The sequence below is a fragment of the Canis aureus genome, chromosome 29 (genome assembly GCF_053574225.1).
Source record: "Canis aureus isolate CA01 chromosome 29, VMU_Caureus_v.1.0, whole genome shotgun sequence".
Lineage (NCBI taxonomy): Eukaryota > Metazoa > Chordata > Mammalia > Carnivora > Canidae > Canis > Canis aureus.
This window is the reverse complement of record NC_135639.1, coordinates 13399665-13424715: the sequence shown is the minus strand read 5'-3', so window position 1 is coordinate 13424715 and position 25051 is coordinate 13399665. Positions and strand designations below refer to the sequence as shown.

At 42.8% G+C, this 25051-nt stretch overlaps 1 protein-coding gene and 1 long non-coding RNA gene across 4 annotated transcripts in view; one reads left to right on the top strand and one right to left on the bottom strand.

Moving 5' to 3' along the window:
- PDZD8 (PDZ domain containing 8) overlaps nt 1-6900 on the bottom strand; it is an 82921-nt gene extending 76021 nt beyond the window's left edge. For 2 of the 3 annotated variants that reach the window (XR_013367792.1, XM_077877480.1), the window contains exon 1: nt 5830-6899. Coding sequence is in view for 1 of the 3 variants with exons in the window: in XM_077877480.1 (XP_077733606.1) it covers nt 5830-6737 (908 nt within the window). In the remaining 2 variants the exon portion in view is untranslated. Of the gene's footprint in view, nt 1-5829 lie in introns of all 3 variants that reach the window. The other variant, XR_013367793.1, reaches the window with a different exon arrangement.
- A 173-nt stretch (nt 6901-7073) lies between these two features.
- Nucleotides 7074-19120, top strand: LOC144301054 (uncharacterized). Its single transcript, XR_013367795.1, has 3 exons — nt 7074-8439; nt 11884-17129; nt 18918-19120. It is a non-coding gene; the product is annotated as an uncharacterized LOC144301054 (long non-coding RNA).
- Nucleotides 19121-25051: the final 5931 nt, after the last annotated feature.

The window sequence follows — 25051 nt, the reverse complement described above, 5'->3', positions numbered from 1 at the left end:
AGTATATGAAAGAGTAAGTGAATAAATACATGACACTTTACAAATCATTTTGTCAGCTTTCAGTAAATTTACTTTGAAAGTTTTTAAGACACGATTACTCAAACCATCTTTATCGGGTGTCTGGATGGTGCAGTCAGTTAAGCATCCAACTCTTGGTTTTGACTCAGGTCATGATCTCAGGTTCACAAAACCAAGCCCTGCGTTAGGCTTGCACTCACTGCTGGGTCTGCTTGAGATTCTGCGCTCCCCCACCCCCTCCCCCCACTCGTGTACTCGCTCTAATAAATAAATCTTTTTTTTTTTTTAAAGATTTTATTTATTTATTTATTTATTTATTCATGAAAGACTGAGAGACAGAGAGAGCCAGAAACAAAGGCAGAGGGAGAAGCAGGCTCCATGCACCGGGAGCCCGATGTGGGATTCGATCCCGGGTCTCCAGGATCGCGCCCTGGGCCAAAGGCAGGCGCCAAACCGCTGCGCCACCCAGGGATCCCTAATAAATAAATCTTTAAAAAAACATCTTTACCCTGAATAGTCAGTAAAATGAAAAAGCTGTAATTAACGGGAAGAGTAAATGTTTTTCTTCTCATCTCAGAAGACAAAGAAAAAATAATTCAATTACAAACCACATTATAGAGTAAGAGACTTTCCAGACCAAGTCTAATTTAGTTCTCTAAAATTTATGGTATACTTAGAGAAGATACAGGTAAATAAAAATATGCCAAAAAGCTCTACTTAAGTAAATGCTGCGCAGTTCTTGCCTTTGGTGGAACAGTGGTCCTCCCTGATCTCTAGTCAGTAGGAATATGTGAAGAATTTCCACAAATGTATATAGCAGAATTCTTTTCAGGAGTAAAAGGACAGAACAGTTATTACAAAAATAGTTCTATTCAGAAGCTACTTCATGTTATTTGTAGATCAGAGAAGTATATGCTTATAGTTAATGACCCACTTCACACTCAAGCAAAAACCCACCACACTCCAGTGAAAAGCAGCTACTATGTACTTACTATCATTGTACTGCAGAGAATGGAAAGTGTTTCAAGGGATTTTTTAAAAAATTCTGGTAGAATGATTTTTTTAATTCGACATTATGACATTTTTTACAAAATAAAATTGGTCAATGAAAGTCCCTTGAAAGATAATAATGTTTAAAGAAGGATAGTAATTATCACCCTTTACTATCCAGCTATTAACTCTCCCCATTTTCACTGATTAGCAAGAGTATTACTCCTTGTTTAGGAAGGATCTCAAATTCATATGATGACAGGCCAGACAAGGACCATTAGCAAGTAGGGGGACTATAATCTATGCATAAGAACTTCCTGCAGCTGCTACCAGATTCATCTCTCCATCCTGTTATTGCTATGAGAAATGCAGGCCTGGTGCAACAAGATCTTCCAATGTTTCCTAAGAGAAGTCAGAAATCCAAATCATGCAAAATCTTCCATTTTTAAATATTGGCAATTAAAAAAAATACCGTGAGGCTGAATAAAAAGTACCTACAAACAGAATTTGGCCTTTTAGTATGTAACTACTGCTAAAATACAGCAGTAATAGTCTAGGAAAAGAAGCCAGTAAGAATCTCAAGTATTTAACTTTCAAATTCTAAACTCCCCAGATTATTACTCAGATTTCACGTTGAAGATGGATTCTCCATGTAGTCAAAAATCTTAGTGGTAATCTTTCTCTCCTGAAGACTAATTTTGGGGTTAATTAAAAAAAAATACTTGGCACCCCTCCCCAAATACTAGTACTTTAATTAACTATTTTATTCTTTTTTTAAGATTTTATTATTTGACAGAGAGAGAGAAAGAGATGGAGAACAAGCAGGGGAAGCTGTAGGCAGAGGGAGAGGGAAAAGCAGACTCCCCATTGAGCAGGAAACCTAATGCAGGGCTGGATCCCAGGGTCCTGGGATCATACCCTAGCCTAAGGCACACTTTAATGGACTGAGCTACTCATTAAAGGTGCCCCTTTAATTTACTGTTTTAAGGCATACATTTTAGGAAAAATATTCAAAACAACATTTGAGGGAGATGAACTTAGAATTAATATTAGTAAAACTAGAATATGTAAAAAACGTATACATATTATAACTCATTTTTTGAAAATATTATGTTTTATAAACTGTGTTAATTGGGTAAAATGAAGTGTTAATAATGGCAATCCTTAGAAAGCAACCACGTGAACTTCAAATCTCTAGATTGAGACATCAGGAACTGGCATTCCTGACAAGCCACCTTCACTTTAGCAACATGAAATGGAAAAACAAATAAAGGATGGGGAGAAGTGACAACAATGTTAATTGGCAAGGTATTTCTGTTATATAATAATTAAAGAGCCAAAGGATCCTAAGACTCAATACAATTTTCTTTACTGCTTTAGCTCTAAGTAGATTAGATGGCTAAAAAGGATAAACTAGCAGCCCTTCTATTTGGAAACAAAATCTGCTGGATTAAAAAAGAAATACAATGTGGGGCAGCACCCAAAGACTTCACCTTTAAAGGACCCACTCTCAAAATTTTCAATTTAAGAAAAAAAAATCTTTAGTTAACACTTTTCTCAGAGTTCTCAGTTGATTTTTGTAACGATATCGCCATATATATGTCATATTGATAGCATACTTAAACAAAAAACCAAAACTTTAAGAATAAGGTGACCGAGTTGAAGAAAAAAAGGCAGCTCTGGCTTTATCAGGGCTGGATTTCACTACATAACAGTTGTGTGGGGATCCCTGGGTGGCTGAGCGGTTTAGCGCCTGCCTTTGGACAAGGGCGCGATCCTGGAGTCCCGAGATCGAGTCCCACATCGGGCTCCCGGCATGGAGCCTGCTTCTCCCTCCTCCTGTGTCTCTGCCTCTCTCTCTCTTTCTCTCTCTCTCTCTATCATAAATAAATAAATAAATCTTAAAAAAAAAAGTTGTGTGACTTTAAGCAAGTTTTTTTTACTACTCCCTTATCTATATAAAAGGGTAAACACTAGGTACTCTAATTCTCACTATGAGAATCATGATACCTCTTAAATATATTTTACTTCATTCTTTTCACTGAAATCTGAATCCGCTCAACAACATCAGTAGTTTAAAATATTCTGGCATGAGAGCTACGTAGACAAGAGAACTCTACGCTTCTGGAGCTGCCTGTTTCATCCTCACATTTCTATTATTTCTTTTACAAAACTACAATCAGCTGCCTACTTACTTCAACTCTCCATCAATCATGTTCTAGCTAAATCATATTAAGTATTGCTAATTCAGTTCTCATTAAACTTTAAGATCTACAATGTTTGAAGCTGTTCAGTATTGAAGCACCAACAAACAATGATAAGCACATAGCCCATGTACAACAAACATTTGCAGACTGAGTGATAAGTTCTGTTAGTATTTACTGATTGACCACTGAAATGCCTTCTAATATAAAGAGTACAAATAAAAATGTGTATATTTCTGGAGGCGATCACATAATGCGTAAAGTTTAAAATTTGAATTATCATACATAATCAAACACGTGCTTTGTTTAAAAAAATCCCTTTGGATACAGTGAAGGAGAGCAATTTTGCTGTACTTTAAACAGTGATGCTATTCAATGATATGGATGATAAAGGTCCTTCAAAGCAATAAAAGCTACTAATGCTGCCATTACTGCTATTCATAATTTCCTTCAGATTTAACTGAATTCCAAGTCTACATTAAAAAACAAAAAACTGTCAAAATGATATCCAACCTCATTGCCACTAGCTATTCTGCAAGCAACCCTCAAATAATAACTTAGTCAAATTTTATTATCTGAAAGTTACTCTGAAAACATCAGAATTGAAGCTGAGATAGAATACCAAAATCTGTAACTTTTTCTCATTACTTTCTTAGCAACACACTGCTATAAATAAACATGTCACTGGTTAAACACTAGAATTTAGTCACTTTCATTCCAAAACTTAAAGAGTTGGGATCCCTGGGTGGCGCAGTGGTTTAGCGCCTGCCTTTAGCCCAGGGCGAGATCCTGGAGACCCAGGATCAAATCCCATGTCGGGCTCCCGGTGCATGGAGCCTGCTTCTCCCTCTGCCTATGTCTCTGCCTATCTCTCTCTCTCTCTCTCTCTCTGTGTGTGTGTGACTATCATAAATAAATAAAAATTAAAAAAAAAAAAACTTAAAGAGTAGATTTCATAAAGTATGTTCTACTTCACAGAATAGGAAATCAAACACAGTGAACAACAAACGGTTCACCACCCTCTGCAAATCTATGGAAACATACCCATTATGAAGTAAATTTCTCCTGCCACCCAACAGTTTAAAGCTGTCACTCTATGCTATTCCCTTAAATAAAACATAATTAGTAAGGCATATCTGCCACATACACAAGTCAATAATCCAACAACACCCAAACAAAATATCTCTGGATTACCTGGATTACTGGTTCGCTGGACACTTTGGTAGAAAATTAGTGATCTAGAAATATGCAACTCAAAGGCACTGGCAAGGCAAATACCAGACTGACACCGTTTTATAAGGAAGGACAAAATCCAAGAGTCAAACATTTTAATGAACAGAAATTTAGAGGACAGAAAGTGACATTAAACAAATCAGCTGATTATAGCCATGTGTGACCCTTTCCACTCCAACAAGTCAGGCCAAAGTAGGTGAAGCCCCCTATCCCTACAAAACTTCCTTTCGCCTTCCATTTCTTCTATGGCATTAGAAAACAAAACAAAACAAAAAAACCCCGTCCATTAATCAAAAAAAAGCATACTAGGGATCCCTGGGTGGCGCAGCGGTTTGGCGCCTGCCTTTGGCCCAGGGCGTGATCCTGGAGACCCAGGATCGAATCCCACGTCGGGCTCCCGGTGCGTGGAGCCTGCTTCTCCTTCTGCCTATGTCTCTGCCTCTCTCTCTCTGTGACTATCATAAAAAAAAAAAAAAAAAAAAAAAAAAAAAAAAGTTTAAAAAAAAAAAAAAAAAGCATACTACACAAAATTAAGCCACCACATACAGGAGAGCTTTGAAAGGTTAAAATCACTCCCTATCATTAAAATCCCATCTGCAGGATGATCTCAGGTACTGCGTGGGAAACTTAGAGCCATAGTTGACACAGGAAGAGCAAAGTCTAGGTCTGGGCTACAGAACCTACCCCAAAGGAAGACATGACCTTAACACAAAATCTACAGAGAACTACAGTATGTATAGGCTCCCAACGGGCTTCCAATGTGCCGTGGGAGTGTATTTATTCCTCTACAACACATATTACGCTTCTGCCCTTAAAGTTGCCAAAGCGCCATTACAAAAGTGGCTGGCAGTTGCAAAACAGACCAGCCTCGGGCTGTCGGCACGCTTCTTTCTCATGCCTTGTGCTTCCTGTCCAGGAACAATTTCTCAACGTGGTCAAGGTGATGCTGCAAAACTGCCCTCGATGCAGCAAGCGCGTAGGGGAACAGTTCCTCACCGGTCCCCGAAGCCTACACCTGGGGGATCAGGGAGGGTGACTGACTGCCCTGCCATTTTCAACATGCTGCTCCTAGCCACGATGGCAGCACCCTGCGTGCCCACCAACACGCGAGGAGGCTTCTGGCTCACGCCGATGCCCTCTGGAAGCAGAGACGTGTGTGCACTTCCTGCCTTCCTCCAGGGTGCTGTCCAGCCAAGGGTTGGGGAGGGAGATCCCTGGAAAAGCAGGGGCTGGGAAGGAGCCTCTGCCCTTCCCATTCCACGCAGGCAGCAGCATCCCGCCCAGGCCCGGATTCCCCGCAGCTTAGGCCCCCGCGCCTGCGGGGGGATCTTCCCCACACCCCCCCCTACACCCCCACCTCCCTTCTTCCCTCCCTCCCTCTCACCTGATCTTGTAACTCGGGAGAGTGTGCTTGCGCTTGATGATTTTCTTGAGCTGGTTGACGATGATGGAGGTGAGCTGGGGCATCGGCCGCCCTTCGAACTGGGAGCGCACCTCGAAGTCGATGAGCGGGTCCTCCACGAAGGAGAAGAACCAGTGGGTGAAGGGCACGCGGGTGAAGACGAAGCGCAGCCTGCCCACCACCCGGGACAGCTTGACGAACAGGTAGGCGGACTTGCCGAAGACCAGGTCCACGTCGATGGCCAGGTGGAAGCCCCCGCTGTACTCCACCTCCGCCTCGAAGGCCAGCTCCTCGGGGGAGGTGGCGGGCAGCGTCTCCCCCTCGGGGCCGTCCGACTCCCCGCCGGCCGAGGGCGCCACGGGCCGGAGGAGCCGTATGGTCTTGATGAAGGGCACGGTCTCGCCCAGGAACACGTCCCGCAGGCTCAGCCCCTCCAGCAGGCGCCCGGCCGTCTTGGTCTGCAGCAGCTCCTCGAACTCCACCTTGATCTTCTTGGTGACCCAGCGGCGGGCCAGCGCGGTGTCCCGCAGCTCCCGGAACAGGAACAGGATGGTGGCGTTGAGGAAGTAGCAGGTCTCCCGCGTCGGCGGGGCGGGGGTCTCGGGGCCCGGGGCAGGGGCCGGGGCCGGGGCCGGGGCCGCGCCGCCGTCGGGGGGCCCGCCGGAGGGCTCCTCAGCCCCGCCGCCGCCGCCGCCGCCGCCGCCGCCATAAAGGTACTCCCTCAGGGCCAGGCCCGGCACCGGCTTGATGTAGCGGAAGCCGTCGCCCGCGCGGGCCGCCTCGTCCGGCGGCGGCTCGGGCTGCCTGCGGTACAGCAGCAGGAACTGGGTGAGGAGCGTGAGGAAGGAGCCCAGCACGGCCGACGCCAGAATCATGAGCAGCAGCCCCATCCCGGCGCCGCCTCCGCCCGGGCCGCCCCGGCCGCGGCTCCCGCGCCCACAGCGCCGCGCTCTTCACGTCGCCGCCCCCGCTGCCTCCATCTTGAGGACATCGGGCGGCGGGGTCGGGGCGAGCGGCTCCCTGGGCCTCGTCCGGCGGCTCCGGCAGGCGCGGTGCGGCGGCGCCCGAGCCTGCGGCGGCCCGCGCGGCTCCTCAGACGCTCCCGGAGGCTGCTGCTGTGGCGGCGGCGGCCGCGGCGGCGGCGGCGGCGCGGAGGGGGCGGGGCGGCACTCCCTCCGGCCCGCGGTCATTGGACGAGCGGCGTGTGACGTCGGGGGCGTGCTCGCTCCCGACGGCGTCGCCTGGCAGCCGGCGCCCGGGCGCGCGCACGCGGGTCCCCCTTCACCTCCCGGGCGCCCTTCCAGCCCCGCCCCCCTCGCCAACATTCCATTCCCGCGTGGTCCACGTGGCTGTCACTTCTGGAGCCGCGGGCGCGATCCGGGGACATAACTGGGGCCACCGGTGCAGCATAAGCAGGCCGGGCGGAGGTGGCGTGGCGCGTTCTTGATCCCGGTCCTCCCGTTACCCTCGGAGGCGCCCAGCCCCCCCTCCCCCTTTGGCCGCGGTCCCTGCCTGTTACCTCTGCTGCAGTGTGCTGCTTCCACTTGCGCCCCTGACACCCGGGCTGGCGCGGCTTTCCCTGCGGGGCCAGCGCCGCAGCGGATCCGAGCTGGCCGTTCCGAGACTTCCCAAGCCCGGGAACAAGACGGGGCTGAACTGCCTCAGTCACCGCCGTCGCTGACCGTCAATCCAACCAGCAGACGCTCTGCGTCTGCGAAGGGTGGGCCTGGGAAGGAGGGACGGAGAAAAACGCGGAAGATGCAAACGAACTTTACCACCAAGGTGAAGATTCGGGATTTAAATGAGAAGGACGCAGAAGAGCCAGGATGAGCCGGGATGATGGTGATGATGATGGTGATGAGGATGGTGATGATGAATTCGCCTGAGGATCAGATGATGAAGAGTGGCTCACTGTCAAGCTCTTGTCGTGTGTTAAGCTCCGTGTGTGTTACCACGTTTAGCCCATGGAAGAAGTTATTGTTAGCTCCCACCCATTTCACAGGTGTAAACGCTGGCTCAGAGAGGCAAAGGAACTTGGCCTAGGGTCACGCAGGGAGGCTGGTTTGGCTAAAACTAACTCTGGAGCCCTTGGTCACTGATCTGTACCATGATAACCAAATTGCTAGGGTTGGAAGGGGGTTTACGGGTTCCCTCCCTGCTGCACAGAAAGGGGGAGTTGGGGAGGAGGGTCAGGAAGGACTTGGAGTTTTGCACAGGGTAGCACGTTGACCGAAGCCCTAGAGTTTTAAGGAAGCCAGGTTGCCCAGAACAGTGTTACTCATCATGTCCTCTGGCTGCTTGGTTGTTACATCATAAATGCTTATGTGGCTCCTGCCACATTGACACCACAGCAATTCTGCCCCTAGTCCTACAGGGGTCAGATATTCCATACTCTAAAGTCAGGACGGCTCTGGGTGGCCCTAGGGGTCAGGGCATGGCCCCTCTCTCTAGCCCTGGAAGATCTTCAAGCTAGTGATTGTCTCGAATCTGGGTGATGCTAAAACAAAAAACCAGAGTTCCGCCTCATTTTGACCCACCTGGAGCAAGTACAGAGCTTTGGAACCAGGCCTGTCTTAACTTACTCAAGTCCAGGTGTGAGACCAGAATGGCTCCTGTAAGATAGGTGCTTGCTGAGGAGCCAGACTTAAACCCCATATTCCACATATATGGAAGCCCAAAGTCCTGTCAGGATTTCTGAGAACTCTGGCAACTTCTTTTCTCATGGTCACCTTGGGCTCCTGGCCTCTGCTTCAGGACTGCTGTCTTAGACCTACATAGTTTCAATCCAAATGGGAAGTGTAGGCTCTTCCTCAATTTCAGCCGAAAACCTGATCCATAACTCATGCACCACTTTAAGAAATGTCCGAGAAGCTGGAAGTGGGGGTGGACAAAAGTAGTGGTTCTTATCTATTACTGAGATCCAAAATCCTCAAAGTGTACATTGACCCATCCAGCATCTTAAAGTATTCCTTAGCCACCTCCACAAGGAAAGTTGGTGATCTTCCTGGGAGTGAGTCCACAGTGTGGCACTCCATCTCACAGGCTCCTCTCTCCTCTCCTCTCCTCCTTCGTCCTGCCTCACTCCTCAGATTGCCTCTGGGAATCCTGAATCTTCTCAATCCATTATACAGATTTACTCCCTTCCCCAGCAAAACTAGTCACTCCAAATCCATGAAGGAGCTCAGCACACCTTTTGGGAAGATAAAAAAAAAAAAAAAAATTTCCCTGGTGTTAAAAATGGCTGACATTTATTATACACATATGATTTTAGTAATTATAATATTATTGTAAATAATAGTATTTATAGAGAATTGACTATGTACCAGGCACAGTGTTAAACATCTTATGTGCCTTATTCCCTTTAAAACTATCAAAATGTCTGGGATGCCTAGGTGACTCAGTTGTTAAGCGTCCAGTTCTTGATTTCTGCTCAGGTCATATCTCAGCATCCTGAGATCAGGGGTCTCTGGACTGGGTGTGGAGCCTGCTTAAGCATCTCTCTCTCCCTCTGTCTCTGACCCTCCCCCCACTGTGTATGCTCACTCTCATGCTCTCTCTTTCTTAAAAAAAAAAAAAAATCAAAATGCTTATAAGTGTTGGCCCCATTCAGGCCTCAGGTAATGAGTCCAGCCCCTGACTGGCTGACCTCATCACAACCCACCTGGCCAACCCACTCCATAATGCTACTTGCAAACATTCACCAACTTGGGACCTTTGTTTCTTTTGCCTTTTACTATGTCATTCAGCCAACCCAAGTTTTCTTAACCTCTGCACTATTGCCATTTGGAGTGAAACGGTTCTCTGTTATAGGGGCTGTCCTGTGCCTTGCAGGAGGTGATGTTATGTTTATAGAAGCTTATTATTCTTCCATTCCCTGGAAGAATATAAATTCAGCGACCTTTTTTTTAAAAAAAAAAAAATCAATCCTAGTTCATAGAAACTCAAAAGTCTAAAAACCTTTGGCCGCAGCTCTGAAAATCTATGATTCTAAGTAGGTTTTCGAAGGAAGAAGTTGCATTTAGCCTGCCTGCTGACTTTTTAATGAGTTTTAAATGACATCATTGAAATTAAGCTGCCCCAACACCCTTCATGGGAAGTATCTATTTCATGGGTAAAGGCAGTTGAATAATGCAAGATGGGATGCTTATAAAGACTAGCATCCTCACCAACTAGAGACAGGCATGGACCACTTTTGCTGTTAAAGTCTAAATCGTTTCTCCCGACCACTACCTAGGACGAGAATGCCAAAGCATGTGAATATAGAGAGTTTGTGAGTAGCATGAAAACCAATTTGATAAAAATGATATAAAATGACACAAATATCACAAAATATGGGGCAAAGCCCAGAAAAATTTAGAATGATAACAAATCTAACAAATGATACATCGCACCATTTTGTGAACTGTGAGAATTCAAATTCAATGAGTATTTTTCAGCATCCAGTGTGTGCCAGGCTCGGGGATGTGGAATGAATAGGACAGAGTCCCTGCCCTCCAGGGCTGCCAAGGTGTGGCAGACACACACCTACATAACTGATGTTAAGAGATAGCACCCAGTGTACTGTTAGAACAGAGTCTTGCTGGTTCAGGGATAGGGACAGTACATGGCAAGGAACACAAACTGCTTCAAGCTCACTTAACTGAAGTTGGATTCATGTTAAAGATACTGGGGTCTTTCCAGGAACTCAGCTGCAAGATATTCAGCTGGGGCTCTCAGAAACCTAGGACTGAGAGAGCTGTTGCTCTCGCTTGTTTCCTCTGGCCCCATCCTGACCTAGTATCTTGTTGCTACACCTTTTTGCAAGTCTGTGCCTAAGGTTCCTACTGCCTCATGGCCTCAGCAAATAGACAGCTTTAGAAGGCACCAGCTCTGCACCAAAATCTAGAGGGTCCTGTGTTCTTGGTGCCTAATGGGACCTGCTATTTCAATTTCAAGTGCTGGGAGAGAAACCCAGGGTGGGCTCTACTAATCCAATCATTTACGCTCAAGGAACTTGTCTCTTCTGGTTGCTGGTGTATGGAGCAACTTTGCCAAGGATGGGGAGAGGGTTGAGAAAGAGCATAAGTGGGCAATTCTAGTCCCATAGTGGGCAAAGAGTTAATTCTGGCTGAGGAAGTTGAGGAACTTCTTGGGGTGAATGGAATTTCTGTTGGCCTTTGATGACTAGAAGGGCATTTTAATCAGAAGGAGGCCAAAGTCCAGAAGTTGGAAATCCAGCAGTTTAGAGAAATTGTGACCAGGATGAATAGAGGGTGGTATAAATAAATAAATAACTTTGGTGTAGGGAGGAGGGAGGAGAGATGGAGGTAAGATTAGGTAAAGTGGGCTTGAGCTGAATTAGGGAGAGTTTGTCAAGGCAAGTTTAGATTCTGTTTTATAGTCTTTGTAAAGTCTCCAAAGATTTTCATGCCAAGGCCATGGTCTTATCTCTTTTCCTTCCATTATCTCTACCTGCAAAACTTCACCCAATTCAACTATTTACTTCCTCCCCTCTGCATCTATACATTCATGCTCTTCGTTCTCATTTGGACCCTCAAAGCAACCAGGCATTTTTCTCCATCACCCTAGCCAGTATCTACTTGATGCCAATATTCATTTTCAGTTGGCTCAGAACTCAGGTAAAGAAGAAGAGTGGGGCAGCTCAGGTGGCTCAGTGGTTTAGTGCTGCCTTTGGCCTAGGGTGTGGTCCTGGAGACCCCAGGATCCAGTCTCATGTCGGGCTTGCTACATGGAGCCTGCTTTCTCCCTCTGCCTGTGTCTGTACCTCTTCTCTCTCTCTGTGTCTCTCATGAATAAATAAATAAAATCTTTAAAAAAGAAGAAGAAGAAGAAGAATGTTGTTGATTGATCTCTAAAAACTCTACATTATTTTGGACCCCAAGTGATTCAACAATACTGAAATTAATCCTTCCTGTGCTTCCCTTTCTCTGTTTTTGTTTGTTTGGGTTTGATTTTTAAGGCTTCTCCTCCTCCACGAGCCCATACAATTTTGAATGATTCCACAATTCTTGACCTGGCCTTCTTTTTTTACTCCAGATCTTTTACCTGGATAATGACTGATTCTGGAGGCTTCAACTCACACCTCTCCAGCTACATTTCTGCCTATTCTGAAGACATCTTCAACTCAACCTGACCTACACTGAACGTCTCCCTTTTGACAGACCCTGTTGGTTGCCTGCCTCTTGGCTATTCTCCCACTCTTTCTCAATAAGAGAACTCTAATTTTATCACAAATGGCAATGCACCTAGATAAAAGATTCATATTCCCCAGTCTCCATTATCCTTATATCCACGTGACTGGCTTCTGATCTGTGTGAAGAATTGTCTAGAACCTTCTGGAAGTGTCTCAAAGGGAATTGACCCAGCTGTAAGCCATACCATTTTGCTCTCCTCTTTTGGTCCTTCTTCCAGCTGTCTGAAATAAAATCAGGATTTTTGGAGCTCCAGTAGTTATTTTGGACTTTGAGGTAAGTTTGATGATGGAAGCCATATGCTCAAGATGGCAAAGCAGACAGACACCTGGATCCTTGATGACTTGTTAGAGCTACTGTAGTGGCCCTGGATTTTCTGTTACATTCAGTCAAATTACATTCAGTAATCTAATTGTTTCACCTTACAACCAGCCTTTTCAAGCTGGCTCATCCTCTGTGTTTCCTACCAGTCATCCACCTGTCCAAACTTTGCTTGCCCTTCTTACTCCCCCACATTCTTTATACTCCTCAGTATATCTCAAATGTGTCTCCACTTCTGTCTCCCTATCACTAGAGCCTATTTCAGGGCCTCTTCCTCTCACTTGCAACGACTTGACTTCTTCAATTACATCCTACCTAGTCACTCTGCCCATTGTGTCTCCTATAACCATTCTACACATTGTTGCTAGAGTAATCTTTTCTAGGACAAATCCGATCCTGTCATTTGCTGCTAAAATTTCTCCAATGGCTCTCCACAGCCATATTAATAATTATATATCTCAAACATCAGGAACATTATAACTGGGAAGCATTGTGCTAAGTACTTTAGAAGCATTTACATTCTCTCAATTGCCCTTTGGGGTAGGTACTATCATCTCCAATTTATGGATGAGAAAACAGATGCTTAATGCAGATAATGTACCAAGGCTTACTAGGTTAATAAGTAGAGGAGCAGAGATTTGGACAAGCTGTTTAACCCACAGCCTTTCATTTTAGGGCAGCATCCCTTTAGGATGCCATCCAGACTCATTAGCAAGGCAAACAATGGCTTTTGTGATATGGCCTTTGCTTACACTTCAGCTTCTTTTTTTCACTACTTCAGAAGTGATTTTGAAGATGTTATCGACAAATTTGGTTCTATTAAAGCCAGGAAAGTAAAATTATAATAAACTCTATTTGGGGCACAAATTATTTAGACCTAATGTGAACTTCAATGTACCTACCTTTCAAACTTTTGATATATTTTCAACTAGTTTAATGTTCTGGAATAAATTAGCCACTAAAAATATGTGAAAATGGGAGCAACTGGGTGGCTCAGTTGGTTAAGCGTCTGACTCTTGATCTCAGCTCAGGTCTTGATCTCATGGTTGTGACTTCAAGCCCAGCGTTGGGCTCCATGCTGGGCATAGAACCTACTTAAAAAACAAAAGACATAAAAATGTATATATAGGGATTCACATTTTTCCTTTCGTCTTAAGCTCCAATATTTCTTGGCATGGCACTATCAGAAGCTGTCTTTATTTAAAATCTTGATATTTTGCTAATCATAGATTTCATATTAATTTTAACTTTTAGATGTTGTATTAAATGTTATTTATCTTGATGATTGGGCTTTTGACACCCCCTTAAATTTTGTGCCCAAGGCAAGTGCCTCACTCAGGTCATACTAATCCTGGCTCTGCTCATTAACCATATGGAATCCCATTTACAGGCTCCTGAATGCACAATGATCTTAATTCCCTTAGTTTTGTCATTCTTGCCTAGCACATAGTAGGTACTCAGTAAATATTTATGGGCAGGTGAATTAATGCTTTTCCTTCACGTCCTTTGGTCTGCCTGCGCATTGCCTGAATAACTTGGGCTCTTTTTAGACTGAACTAGAGTATTACCTCTACCAGGAAGCTTTCTCTTACTGTCCATGCCCCCTTCCCTCCTGACCTCCTCTAAATCTGGTTAGGAGCTTCTCCACGGCCCTCAGTGCACTTGGAGGTCAGCATGGAAATAGCATTTCTTACCATGTTGTGAGTTACTGGCTTGGAATCAAAAGCCACTAGTGAGCTTTTGAGAGTAAAGACCATGGATTTTTTTTTTTTTTTTTTTTGGTCTCTGTATCCTCAGCCCCCAAAGCACCTATGAGAGAGCATGCTCATAGGATGGAGGGAGGGCAGGAGGAATAGAAGAATGGTTGAATGAATGCAATCCTTTTTAAGACATTACTGGTAACAGACTGCAAGGGGGTTTATATTGAAAGAGTGCAAGACTTATGAGGAACTTTTGCCTGAATCCAGGTAAGAGTTGAACAGGGACTAAACTAAGGCCATCATAGTACATTGGATTTAAGAGACATTTTTAGACGAAGAGTCAATGGAATTTGGTTGGAAATTAAGTGAATGGGGAAGTACTCAAAAGCAAATGACGTTTTACAGTTGAGTGAGTAAGGAGATGTGGATTCCGGGAATGGACAGGTAATGCAGGAGTAAACTGGAGGTCTGTCACTCCTCTAGGGCACTGGCCCAGAGAACGGAGAGATTGCCTATTATTAGATTCTTATTAGATAGATGAGGACTTCATCAGCATTTATACCCCACTAAATTGTTCTCTAACCCATTCCACTTCTATCACCTGACACTTCTCCAGTCTGGGCCACTGTCATCTCTCACCTGAATTCCTGCCACTGCCTCCTAATTGGTCTACCCACCTTCAACTTTACTCATCTTACTTCATTTACCACTGCAGCCATGCCAAATTAAGCTACTCCCTGCTTAAAATCTTTCAACAGCTCCCCATGGGCTTCTGGATGAAGTGCTAGTTCCTGAGTGCAATCCCACAAGCCTGTCTCAATCTAGCCATACCATCCCTAACACTCTCTCTGCTCATGGCTGTGCCCCAGGCTTCCCACCCTTTCTGTGATTTGTTCTTGTGCCTTGTTCTTTCTCTTATCTCTTGGCCTTTGCACATGCTACTTCTTCTACCTGAAGCTCTCTCCCTCTTCTCTTTGTGCGCCACCAGTACCTTTCACGTCTAGACTTTAACATTCCTCTCTAGGAGACTTTCTCTGGCCCCTAGCCTAGGCTTGGCCCCCTGCTGTATGCTCCTATAACACCCTGTTCTTGCCTTATGCTGATGCTTGTGGCAGAAACTGCTTGCTGCCTCTCCAGGGTCCACTCATTCCGCCTTTCATTCCAAAGAATTTGAGGGGTGCCTGGCTGATCCAGTCCAAAGAGCATGCAAGTCTTGATCTTGGGGTTGTGAGTTTGAGCCCCACATTGGGTGCAGAGATTACTTACATAAATAAGTACTTTTTAAAAAATCCAGAAGATCCAAGAGCAGCAAATTGTTCAGCTTGAAAAAATGACATTTCCCAACCTGCCTTGCAAATAGGAGCTGTTGGCTGTGCTCCTTTGGCAAAACAGGAGAAGGTAACCGTGGGAGAAAATAACAGGTAGTAGCACCAATAGGCTTAGTGGTGGTAAATTCTTGAGATCTGCCAGTAGAGCCAGATTGACTGGAGATCATTGTAACTGCTGAGGCCCCCAGGCTCATTCGCCTCTTCTCTGTTTACATTCATTCCTTAGGTGATTTAATCAGCCTCATGGATTTTAATATTATCCATATGCTTATGCTTCCAGATGTATTGATTCAATCTGGACCTCTCCACTGAACTCCTTTAGGAAACCCATATGTCCAACAGCCTAGCAGATACCTCCACTTGGGCGTGGCTGTGGATAACTCACTGTGTGTAAAACTGAGCTGATGCTCACTCTACACTAGTTCCTTGGGCAGTCCTCACTATTTTAGTTAATGGCACCTCTGTTCTTCCAGTTGCTCAGGCAAAAACCTTATGTTGTCCTCAACACCTTTCCTTTGTATCTACATGTGCTCTGTTAAAATCTCTTGGTTCTACCTTCAAAATATATTTGGAACTTAACCACTTCTTTTTTTTAAAGATATTTATTTATTTTAGAAATAGAGTGTGTGTGTGAGCAAGGGTAAGGACAGAGGGAGACGGGGAGAAGCTGTGGAAGACTCGCCACTGAGCACAGAGCCCCACACAGGGCTGGATCTCAGGACCCTGAGATCATAACCTGAGCCGAAATCAAGAGCTGATGCTTCTAACTGACCCACTCAAGTGCCCCAGAACCTAACCACTTCTTAATACATTTGCCATCCTGGTTCAATCATTATCTGGGGCCTGGATTATTGAAGTGTTCTCGTAACTACCTGTTTGTTTCTGCCCTTGGCACCTCAATGTCTGTGCAAACACTGGAGCCAGAGGGACTATGGTAAAGTACCAGTCTGATTGTGCCACTAATATGTTCAAAAGCACCAGTGCTTCCTGTGTTGGCAGAATAATGGCCTCCCCAAAGATGTAACACAACCTGTATGTTGTGTTACATGGCAAAGGAGAATTCATGTTGTAGCTGAAATTAAGATTGCTAACCAGCTGACCTTCAAATAGGGAGATTATTCTGGATTATCCAGTTGTGCTGAATGTAATCACAAGAGTTTTCCAAAGTGAAAGAGGGAGGCAGAAGGGAAATCGAAGTGATGTGATATGACAAAGACTCAACCACCATTACTGGCTTGGAAAATGGAATTGGGCTAGGAGCAAGGGATGCGGACAGCCTCTAGAAGCTAGAAAAGATGGGAAAAAAAAAAGTTTATCCCATAGAGTTTCCAGAAAGAAACAGCCCTGCCAACACCTTTATCTCAGTCCAGTGAGATCTGCTGGAAGTCAGGCTTTTGACCTCCAGAACTCTAAGATAATAAATTTGTGTTGTTTTGATCCATACATTCATGGTAATTTGTTATAGCAGCCATAAGAAACGAATTCAGTTTCCTGTCTCACACAAGGTAAATAAAGCCTTAGTCCAAGGTTTCTAATGACCTGGTCCCTGTTACCTCTCAGGCCTCGTCTCGCACTTTCTACCTTACTCACTGTTCAGCCACACTTCCCTCTTGCACAGCTTTGTAGAATGAATGAATGATTTTGAAATTCCTCGTTTTCCAGAAGAAAGAGAAGAGAGGCAGCTTGTTCACAGTGCCCCAGCAGGGACTTGAACCCAGGACACCAGCCCAACTACCAGCAGGGTACTATTTCTTTGTGCTTAGCTTTTACTTTGGCTTCCTCCCCCAGAAAGTCTTGTGGTTAAATCTCCTCTGGCCACCTACCAAAGTGTTTAAATCCCTTCCAACGAGAGAAGCTTTATGCTGGCCATATTGTTCCTTTGCCAGAAGAGTAGCTCATTTTTTGCTGTGTGAAATTCAGCAACAAAAACATTTTCCCTTTAAAAGGCAGAAAAAGAAATGCCCAGGACATCAGATTGTACTGATCAATATAGGCAATTTTCTTAGGAGAAAACAACAGTCCTGGTTTTCCTTCAGCTAACTAGGTTTACTACGTGGAGTCCTGTTTATGCCCGGGGATGCAGAGGAGCTTCGTGGAAATCTGGACAAATTGCTAAGTGTTGTTGGCAATCTCAATCTGAGAGCGAAATGGCCTTCCTTTTTTGCCAGCCTGGCATTTACAGTTCCAAGTGAGGAAGTTTGATTGGTTAGCCTGTAGCCACCTAGTGAAGGGCCTCCACTGGTCAGCTGTGCTGAGTCACCTCAGAGCTTATCTGTTTCCTCATGTCCAGGCAATACATATTGCAGGCTGCTGCTCTGAGGCTGATCTCTGGTCCAGTCAGCTTTGGCCACAAGAGGGGAGGCAACTTCCCTACAAAGTTGTGGGTACTACCTAGGCAGATATAACAGGCCTATTATACTGTTTGGGTTTTGTTTTTGTTTGCCCAGCACTCTTTTCTTTTGGGAACTCCTACTTTTGGGTTGTTCTCCTGGAGTTCTCTATTCCTAACCGCTAGTCTCAAGGCTAGGCACATGACCCATGTCTGGCCCATTTGTAGGAGTCAATCCCTCTGACAACAGCAATTGTTCTATAAAGGGTGGGCATGGATTTAAGCAGAGCCCATTAGAACCTGACTCCAAGAAGAATATGTAGACTATAGGAATAGACCCTTTTTTTGTTGTTGGATGGCTAACCTTGGGAGAACATGAATCTGGAGTTGCCCCGTAGAGAATACTTGTTTGTGCAAGAAGCTAAGTATAATCAAGCAAAGATGAGAAGCAAATGAAGGGATGGTTCTTGAGGTGATGATGAGTCCCAGGTCAAGTGCTGCAGAAGCTTCGAATATGCAGGGATCAGGGCTAGAGTACAAATGGCCTAAATGTTTAAAAATTATAAATCAAGCTGTAAAGTAGAATTTATCTTCTTCCTCCACATGAACAAATCTAGCCTCATTTTGGCAATTTTTTTTTAAATTGGAAAACTATAGTTTTTATATGATTAAAAACTGGCAAAATAATAAGATAACTGAATTTAATTATTATTATGTATGTGCTATTGATAGCCCAGAAATATCTGGATAAGCGATAAAATAAAGTCCCATTTTAGGAATTATCATGTATTCCATAAAACCTGTTTTTTGTGCTTTCATGATAGGAAAAAATCTCTAGTTAGGTAATTATATCAAAATATACACATAATTTATGTGCCATTGACAATAATGATCTAAAGGATTAAAAAGAACATGAAATTATAGTCAGAGTATCAAATTGAATACATTTCTATCAAAAATGTAAATGAAGGTAAATGTAAAAATAAGAATAGAATATTTTAAAATAAAATTTATCTCTTTTCCATCAAAAATGTAAATTAAGGTAAATGTAAAAATAAGAATTGAATATTTTAAAAGAAAATTTATTTCTTTTCCATCAAAAATGTAAATGAAGATAAATGTAAAAATAAGAATTGAATATTTTAAAAGACAATTTATTTCTTTTTTTTTAAAGATTTATTTATTTATTTATTTATGATAGACATAGAGAGAGAGGCAGAGACACAGGAGGAGGGAGAAGCAGGCTCCATGCAAGGAGCCCGACGTGGGACTCCATCCCGGGACTCCAGGATCGCGCCCTGGGCCAAAGGCAGGTGCTAAACCACTGGGCCACCCAGGGATCCCTGACAATTTATTTCTTAAAGCACAAAAATAGTAACATTAAAAGGCAAAGTAGAAATTATAATAATGAACAAGAATTGTGAATAAAATTGTTTAAAGTTGCAGTTTTTATGTGATGTTTCAAAAATGGAATAACATCTCAGTATTTTTACAAAAATAAAACTAATCACAAATCTAATCTCCATTCTCTTAGTTGATGATCTAAATAATTGGTATCATCCTTCTCTCATGTTAACGCCTAGACTTACAAATATGTTTGAATAATATAAATTGTTTAATATGATAGTATGTTTCTCCACTGCCCATGCACACTTTTGTTGTGATTTTGCTAATTCTTGAGTTCTCTAGGAACTGCAAATAAGACACAGCTAAAAGAAAAAAAAAAAGATGGGCACCTGGGTGGCTCAGTGGGTTAAGTGGCCGGCTCTTAGTTTCGGCTCAGGTCACTGTCTCAGGGCTGCAATCTGTGCAAAGTCTGCTTGTGCCTTTCCCTTTGCCATCCTCCTCCTCTCCCTCTTTCCCTCTCTTCAGTCTCTCTCTCTCTAAAATAAGTAAATAAAATCTTTAAAAAAAACAAAGAAAGAAAGATACTCATTGTTAAAAGGAATGACCCTGTACTATACAAAAATCTACTTAATTCATGCTAAGAGGAAGAAATCGACAAGTTAATTAATCTGCCTTTCTGTTGCTGAGGGCTCCTACCACTTCAGTCCTCTCCTTTGGCTGAAGCAGTATCCATTTCTGCTGCTGGCAGCAGCAACTTAAAACCTTCATGGCATTTGGACCCAGTTGCCTTTGTTTTGAGGACAAAGGCAAAATTGTAAAAAAAGCTTTCCCACAGACCTGTACAGAATTGATCCTGAGGATGGATATCTACAATTAGGGATAGTGATATACTTGTGTTGAGCACCAGGCCCCAAGTGACAGAGTCACATATATGCTCGTGTGTGTGTGTGTGTGTGTGTGTGTGTGTGTGTGTGTGTGAAACAATGTGGGGTCCTCTGGGGCAGAGGCCTCTTCTCCTGCCCAGGTCTAAAAATGGTATGAAAAGGAATTCCTTGGATGGTTGACTGATAGGTCATTTGGGGTTCCCAAAGAATCCCTCAGATGAATGGTGCCTTAGAAGGCCATCTTGAGCCAAGGACAGATATAACACCTCTTGCCTATCCTGGCCCTTCTTGCCCACCACACCTGAGAAGAGTGGGATTCTTCAGTTAGGCATTCCCAATATGACTTGGCACTCCGTGTACTCTTGCTAGGCAGCAGTACAGCCTCAATTGTTGAGTAACAAAATACTTAGGAATCAAATGTTTTGGGGTGCCTGGGTGGCTCAGTTGGTTGAGCATCCAACTCTTGGTTTTGGCTCAGATGATGATCTCAGGGTTGTGAGATGGAGCCCTGTATCTGGCTCCATGCTCAGCAGGGAGTCTGCTTGGGATTCTCTCTCTCTCTCTCTAAAATAAATAAATAAATCATAAAAAACAAAATAAAATGTTTTAATTATTTCCTGATTGATAGCTGAGTTTCACACAAAAACTTTGACGAGTAACTATAGGGGACAAGGGCATGGTGACCCAAAATGTGATACTTTTGCATACTGACTATTTTTAAAAAAATTTTTATTAAAGACTTATTTGAGAGAGAGAGAGAAAGAGAGAGCACGCACAACATGAACAGGCGCTGGGGTGGTGTTAGGCAGAGGGAGAAGCAGACTCCTGGCTGAACGGGAGCCCAATTCTGGGCTCGATCCCAGGACCCCAGGATCACTACCTGAACCCAAGGCAGACAGTTAACCAACTGAACCACCCAGGCGCCCCATATACTGATTATTTTACATAAAAGTTACTTAAGAGGCAGCCTGTGTAAGGACACTCAGACCTACCTCTATCCCACTGAAAGCAGGAAATAAATTTCCCCTGTGAAAGGTCCCCTCCCTGCAAATGGGAGGTAAAGAGCCATCCTGATCACCAGAGATAGGGAATTTAGAGCTGAGAAGACTATATAAACAAACTTTGTTACTTTTCACTAATTTACTACCCCAGCCCAAATTCCGTTTAAAATTCCTTACTAATTGCAGCTCCGGAAGTATTCTTTGTCCTGTCAGTTCCTCACAGAGATATTATCTCTTTGTCTGAAAAGTAAAAAAAAACTGCTTTGTGTTGGTCATTTCTTTAGGTCTCAATTTTGTTATTAGGCCTCCATGCACTTGGAATGAAACTTTTTTCTCCTGTTAATGTTTAATGTAAATTTAATCCTTAATTGGGCTGGAAGAGCATGAAGGGTAGAAGAAGAATTTTTCTTCCTCTAGCAAATCAAAACAGAACTAATGAGTGGATAAGATACTGATCTACAAAACATGACATCACTATTTTTTTTTCAAGTCAGGAAAATATTGCCAAGAGGTATTGCTCATAAGTGCCCATTAAGAGTCTTTTAAAATAAAGATACTCTTTCTTAGTAGGCACCCTACTCTAGAATAAGCTTTCAAATAAAAACAGAAGTAAGCATAGAATTCCCATTTTACAGGAAGGAAATGGAGGTCCAGAAAGGCTAAGCATCTTGCACAAAGTCACACAGCTACTAAGTGGCAGCGGTAGTATTCCAAGCCAGGTTCATCTCTGTCCAGATTCTGACCTGGTGACCACCATGCCATATTGGTCACCACACCCAGAAGAACCAAATAATCAACATCAGCAAGAGAAATTCAGGAGGGCCCCTCCTGACCAAGCACCATTCTTCAGCTTACTCTTCAGGTTCCTCCCAAAGACAAGTTTTATTATGACTGCCCAACAGTTAAGGATGTGTTAGAGTGTTAGGTTGTAAGATGTGAAGCAACACCTGCTGACTTATATTTTCCTATTGGGTAACACCTGACCACTGAACTCTGAAGTACCTTTTCCCTCCAATTACAGAATGTTGACTTATCTTACTTTGGAAGACCAACAAAATTTATAAGGTCACTACAAGTTGAAAAAGTGCCAACGGGGCCTTGTGTAGTAAGATGAGGAAACATATTATAGTGCTATGAAGATGTTTACAATACGTTTGTGTTTTGCCAATATCATTATGATTAACGAGATTTTAATGGCTTGATGGAGATATTTTCCACATACCCTAAAATTCACCTGTCGAAAGTGTATGGCTGATTAGTTTTAATATATTCAGAGTTGGGTTACCATTGCAGCAATATAATTTTAGGACATTCCAATACCCTAAAACGAAACCCCATACGCATTACCAATTATTCCCCATTTCCTCCCATCTCTGCCCTAGACAAGTATTAATTAATCCCTTTCTGTTTTTACGTATTTGCTTAATCTCAGTATTTCAAGCAAAATGAATCATATGTGATTTTTGTTGTTGTTGTTGTTACTGGCTTCTTGCACTCGGCATGTTGTTTTCCAGGTTCACCTATGTTATGGCTCCGTACTCTATTCCTTTTTTATGGTCAAATAATATCCTGTTATATGGATATACACTTTGTTTTATGCATTTATCCACTGTTAGACCTTTAGATCTATTTCACTTTTTGGTATGATGAATAATGCTGCTATGAACATTTGTGTACAAGTTTTTGTGTGAGCATATGCTTCCATTTCTCTTAGATATATGCCTAAGAGTTCAATAGCTGGGTCATATTCTATGTTTAACCTTTTGAGGAATGGCTAGACTCTTTGTAAAGCAATTGCGCCATTTTACATTCCCAACAGCAGTGTATGAGGGTTCCAATTTCTCTACCTGTTCACCATTACTTGTCTTGATTTTAGTCATCCTAATGGGTGTGAAGTAGTATCTCATTATGGTCCTTTTTTAAAAAAAGATTTGTTTATTTATTTATTAATGATAGACATAGAGAGAGAGAGAGGCAGAGACACAGGAGGAGGGAGAAGCAGGCTCCATGCCGGGAGCCCAACGCGGGACTCGATCCCGGGACTCCAAGATCGCGCCCTGGGCCAAAGGCAGGCGCTAAACGGCTGAGCAACCTCATTATGGTTCTTATGTGCATTTCCTTAATGTCTAATGACGATCTTCTTTGGAGAAATGTCAATTCAATTTTTTTTGCCTATTTTTAAATTGGGCTACTTATCTTTTTTTTTATTATTATTAAGTTGTAAGAGTTCTTTATATATTCTGGATACCAGTCTTTCCCCAGATATATGATTTGCAAATATTTTTTCTCTCATTCTCTGAGTTTTCTTTTCACTTTCTTGATGGTGTCCTTTGAACCACAAAAGTTTCTAATTCTGGTGAAGTTGAATTTGTCCATTTTTTGTTGTTGTTGCTTATGCTTTTGATATCATATATAAAAAATCATTCCCTATCCCAAGGTCATGAAGATTTAGTCCTATGTTTTCTTCTAGGAATTTTGTAATTTTAACTCTTATATCTAGGTCTACAATCCATCTTGAGTTAATTTTTGGAGAAGGTGTGAGGTAGTTGTCCAATTTCATTCTTTTGCATGTAGATATGAGTTGTCCCAGACCATTTGTTGGAAAGATTATCCTTTCCCCACAAAACTGTCCTGTATTCTTTTTAAAAAAATCAATTGACCATAAATGTGGAAGTTTATTTCTGGATGTTAAATTCTATTCTATTGATCTATATGTCTATTCTTATGCAAGTACCACCCTGTCTTGATTGCTGTAGTTTTGCTGATTTTGAAATCGGGAAGTGTGAGTCCTCCAGTTAACTGATCTCTTTCAAGATCATTTTGACTATTCCGGGTCCTTTGTTTTTTCATGTGAATTTTAGGATCAGCTTGTCAATTTCTGCCAAGAAGGCAACTGGGATTTTGATAGGGATTGCATTTTGGGAGAATTGCCATCTTAACAGTGTTAAATGGATATGGTACATCTTCCCATTTATTTAGATTTTCTTTGATTTCTTTCAATAATGCTCTGTTTTCCAATGTGCCTATATTGTACTTTCCTGTTCAATTTATTCCTAAGTATTTCATTCTTTTTGTGTTATTATAAATGGGATTGTTTTCTTTATTTCATTTTCAGTTTGTTCTTGCTAGTGAGCAGAGATACAACTAATTTTTGTATATTGATCTTGTATCCTACCATATTGCTGAATTTGATCATTAATTCAAATGTGGTCTTTAGTGGATTCCTTCTTCTTTTCTTTTTTTTTTTAAGATTTGATTTATTTGACAGAGAGAGAGAGCACAAGCAGGGAGAGGAGCAGAGGGAGAGTGAGAAACAGACTCTTCATTGAGCAGGGAGAGCCTAATGTGGGACTTGATCCCAGGACTCTGGGATCATGACCTGAGCTGAGAGCAGATGCTTAACCAACTGAGCCACCCATGTGCCCTGTATTCCTTCTCATTTTGTATGTACACAATCATGCCATCTGCAGATATATTTTACTTCTTTTCTATCTCAATTCCTTTTTTGTTTTTGTTTTTGTTGTCTAACTGGCTAAGCTGGAATATCTAGTACTGTGTTGAATAGACATGGCAAGGGAAGACACCTTTTTTTTCTCCCTAATCTTAGGAGGAAAGCATTTAGTCTTTCCTCATGAAGTATATTACTTGTGGGTCTTTGGTAGATGCCCTTTATCCGACTAAGAAAGTGATTTTCTATTCCTAGTAGTATATTGATACTTTTAGTATTTACTTCCATATTTCTAAGAATATGCTTATATTGCTACTTTAATTTTTTTTTCAGTTTTAGGCATTATCTATTAAGGTCTTCATATAGAAGAAGATTTCACACTTTTCTTCTCCCACAGTCCTTTCACACACTAAAATGATAATCTACTTTGGTTAGGTCAATATTCAGCTTTAATATTAATGAGATCATATATAATTTTTTTGAGTGGACTCATACAGTAAAAAACTTTTTATATTCATTGGGAGTAACTCTTTTGTTTTATCGTTTCCTTAGTTTCCTAGGTATTTAATACTCATTCAACCCATATCTCTCTGCCAGTTATGTCCACTGCCTCTCAGTACATTCATTCACATCACCTTCTTGAAAATATCCCATC